Source organism: Galdieria sulphuraria (genome assembly GCF_000341285.1).
Source record: "Galdieria sulphuraria unplaced genomic scaffold scaf_80, whole genome shotgun sequence".
NCBI classification, from domain to species: domain Eukaryota; phylum Rhodophyta; class Bangiophyceae; order Galdieriales; family Galdieriaceae; genus Galdieria; species Galdieria sulphuraria.
Window position 1 is genome coordinate 628 of NW_005178395.1, and position 3,283 is coordinate 3,910.

Genomic DNA, 3,283 nt, shown 5'->3' on the forward strand with positions numbered 1-3,283 from the left:
ACAAAAGGCATAGAAGATTCTAAAACAATTGGAGCACAAGGCCAATCTCTCTTCTGTGTAGCACATCTCTCAAATACAAACTTCCCAGCCATTTGAAACCATTTCCAACAAAGTTTTCTAGAGATGCATTAAAATAGCAAAATTATTTTCACAAAGACCAAAAATGGCTAGAATGACTCAAGTAATCGGACACAATTGTCCCATATTTAGCATTGATGATATTCAGAACATATCATGCTATTAAATGCAATGTAGAATGGCTCAATTATAAACGATTATAAGCCAACTTCATAACAAGCTCACAAATTCTTTTCAAGGAAGACTGTATGGTGTCCAAAAGACAAGCAAGTAAGATGTAACCAAGTTTCAAACATACAAAACAATTTTATTTGCTCTTCAAAACAAAGGGAAGGATTGAGTTAGAATCTATTGCCAACTTAAGAAACTGTTACGGATTCTATCAAGTAAATCTAAACCAAAATCCCAAAAAGTAGGATTATGAGAAACATGAAATGCTCTTTCAAGTCCATTCAATATTTCTTCGTCAATCAGCATTTCCACATCTCTTTCACAAAGAATAACAAGTTCACAATTATCAGGTACTTTGAAAGAATCATTTCCAATAAACATTCCACTGGAATAACAACGACTTTGATTACCCAACTCATTAGAAACATTCAAGGATAACTTTGTACTAACGATAATAAGCATACAATGATGAGAATCCACTGCACTGGATAAGACTTGATCATAAACAGGATATAAAAATTTCTTGGCTTCATCTATAATATCTGACCAGCCAATTCCTTCCGACTTCCAACGTCCTTTACAAGCAACTCCAACAGTAAGAACTTTGGGTTCCACAGGAGATTGTAATTGGAATATAATATCAGGACTATGAGAAGTAGCGTCCAAAGGAATGTAAATAGTCTCTAAATAAAGTGTCTCTCGAATAATCTTATTCCACTCAGTATTGGCAAAAGTTCTTCGACTCTTGTTCGATTCATTTCTTGTTTCTCTAGAACTAACGACAGACTTCATATAGTGAATAGGTGATACTGAACTGATTGGAAGTTTCATTTGTTTCCATATTGGAGACAATTGACAGAACAATTCCCTCAACTCATTTCGATTCTTTGAAGACAACATCAAAACTAGTCGTAAAGCAACAATTCCTTCAAATACACGACACTTTGAATAGAAGAAACAATCTACTGGTTCTACATCAAGTGATTCGAGAAGTATCTTTTCCAAAGAAGATATGGAAGGGTCCTTCTTGAAGATTCCAACAAATACTTTTGGAATAAGAATTTGCAAAGTATTCTGGTCAATAGGATATCGATATAGTCCCATCTCAGTTACGGCATCATATAAAAAGGACTCCGAGGTCAATCTATCATCTACTTTAAACGGTATACGATAAAGAGCCATCATCAAAAGTAAATCAAAAACACTTTTTCTATCTTCGTCCAAATTCAATATTCGTTCCACAAATGGTTCAGCACAAATTCTTCGGAAATCGTAGTCATTCATACAAGTCAAACATTCTTCTTTCGATATAAAAGGCTGGTTTCTTGCTATTATATAATTCAAAAGCATATTTACTGCACGAGTCAACAAACCAGGAACTCCACCTGTACATTCCAACAACGAATCTGCCAATTCATTTACTGAAAATGAAGAACTACATAAGACATTACAAACCGGAACTTGAGTAGGTGTCTTTAGAAGACTCCTTTCAAGGAATTCAACGATACTGGAAGCGTCCAAAGGTGATAAAGGGATAAAATGTAATATAACTCTTGATAGCCCAAAAGCCACATCATTCTTAATACTTAAACCCTTGCTTTTCCCAACAACTATAAAAAACAAGTCGGGTTCTTCGCACAATTGACTAATGATACCGAAAAAGTCATTGTAAGGTCGAACCACACCTTTGTCATTCTTCTCCAGTTCAAAAAAAGTTGCCTTTGTATCAAACACACCAACTTCATCAAATGCTATAAGAAGATATTGATCGGAAGGAATGCCCAAAGTCTTCTGTAGCTCTGGAATTAGAAAGCTTGGATAGGGAGGAATGTGTCTGTAGGCTTCATCAGGCTTCATAAACGGTAGACCCATCTGATTACAAGCTGATCGGTACAATAAATAGTAGACTGCCCACTTTAGGTTTCGAAAAAACTCTATGGGGACTGTGGGCTTCAACTCCCTTAAATCCGCATAAAGCAACGAAGCCCTTTTCAGCTTCTCCAAAAAGGTTCTCCTCGAAGGGTCCGAAGCAAACGTCGACAGAAAAGTTTCACCAAACCTTTGCACCAACTCCAAATAGGTTCGGGCAAAGGTCGTTTTGCCCGAGCCAAAGAGATGGGGGGCAAATGGTATGGTCAAGCGATAGTCGCAACTACTTGTTACACCCCTGAGTTGCTTTCGGCCTTTATGAAGATCATACAGTTCTTCTGTCACTCGAACAACATCTCTTTCACGATCTACCACAACAGACTCAAACTTGACCACAGCTTTCCACTTTTCATCCAAACTCGCCATCGCCAAAGAGAAATTAAACAACCTTCTGTTTATTTCGGAGTACAAATATAAATAAATGAACGATTGACTGTTTGTCGGTCACAACAACAACAAGGAAAACAGTAAAGGATACCAATCCAACTTCTTCTCTTTATCAACTGATGACTATATCATACCCTTTATGGCTTGGACTGAGATGATTTGAACTATGGAAGAACGATCAATATGGCTTTTTCAACTATCGATATTTTTATTCTCGTATGCTAATATAATGGTAACTCTCATAGGGTACAAGAACGATTGGAAGGAAGCCAATGTTTATTTCACAAGTTTTTTATGCTCTTTGAGAGTATAAAGCTATTAAACATGGCCCATTCTCACATAGATAAGAAAGTTTCTTTCAGAATTTTCGAGAGTAGTCATGAGAGTTCCGAGCAATATAGATTGTTCATGAAGAATTTGTTCCATAGACGTCTCTCTCTAGATTTTCTGTATCTTATGGAATAGTTTTCACGTCACTTTTGCTTCATTTCGAAACACGGAACTAGAGTATGAACCAAGTCATTCTCTTCTGTAGTCTATTCAAAAGCTCCAGTTGAAATATTATTATTTAGTAGAAATGCAGAAACCCGCAAGCACAACACTGCTTTATTCTCAGCAATCATCAAATTCCTTTCTTACAATATCATGACAAGTAGCAGCTTATCACTAAAGCTACAAAAGTTGATGATAGCAAAAGACAAAAGCAAAATAAATGTAC

The 3,283-nt window shown here is 36.2% G+C and overlaps 1 protein-coding gene across 1 annotated transcript; it reads right to left on the reverse strand.

The window, feature by feature from the left end:
• Positions 1-369: 369 nt before the first annotated feature.
• Positions 370-2,633, reverse strand: Gasu_61130 (archaeal ATPase). Its single transcript, XM_005702706.1, has one exon. The coding sequence runs from the start codon at positions 2,542-2,544 to the stop codon at positions 427-429; it is 2,118 nt and encodes a 705-aa protein (XP_005702763.1). The 5' UTR covers positions 2,545-2,633; the 3' UTR covers positions 370-426.
• Positions 2,634-3,283: the final 650 nt, after the last annotated feature.

Excerpts from the sequence above, each read along its gene's own strand:
- Gasu_61130 (XM_005702706.1), bottom strand. The coding sequence starts at position 2,544 with ATGGCGAGTTTGGATGAAAAGTGGAAAGCTGTGGTCAAGTTTGAGTCT.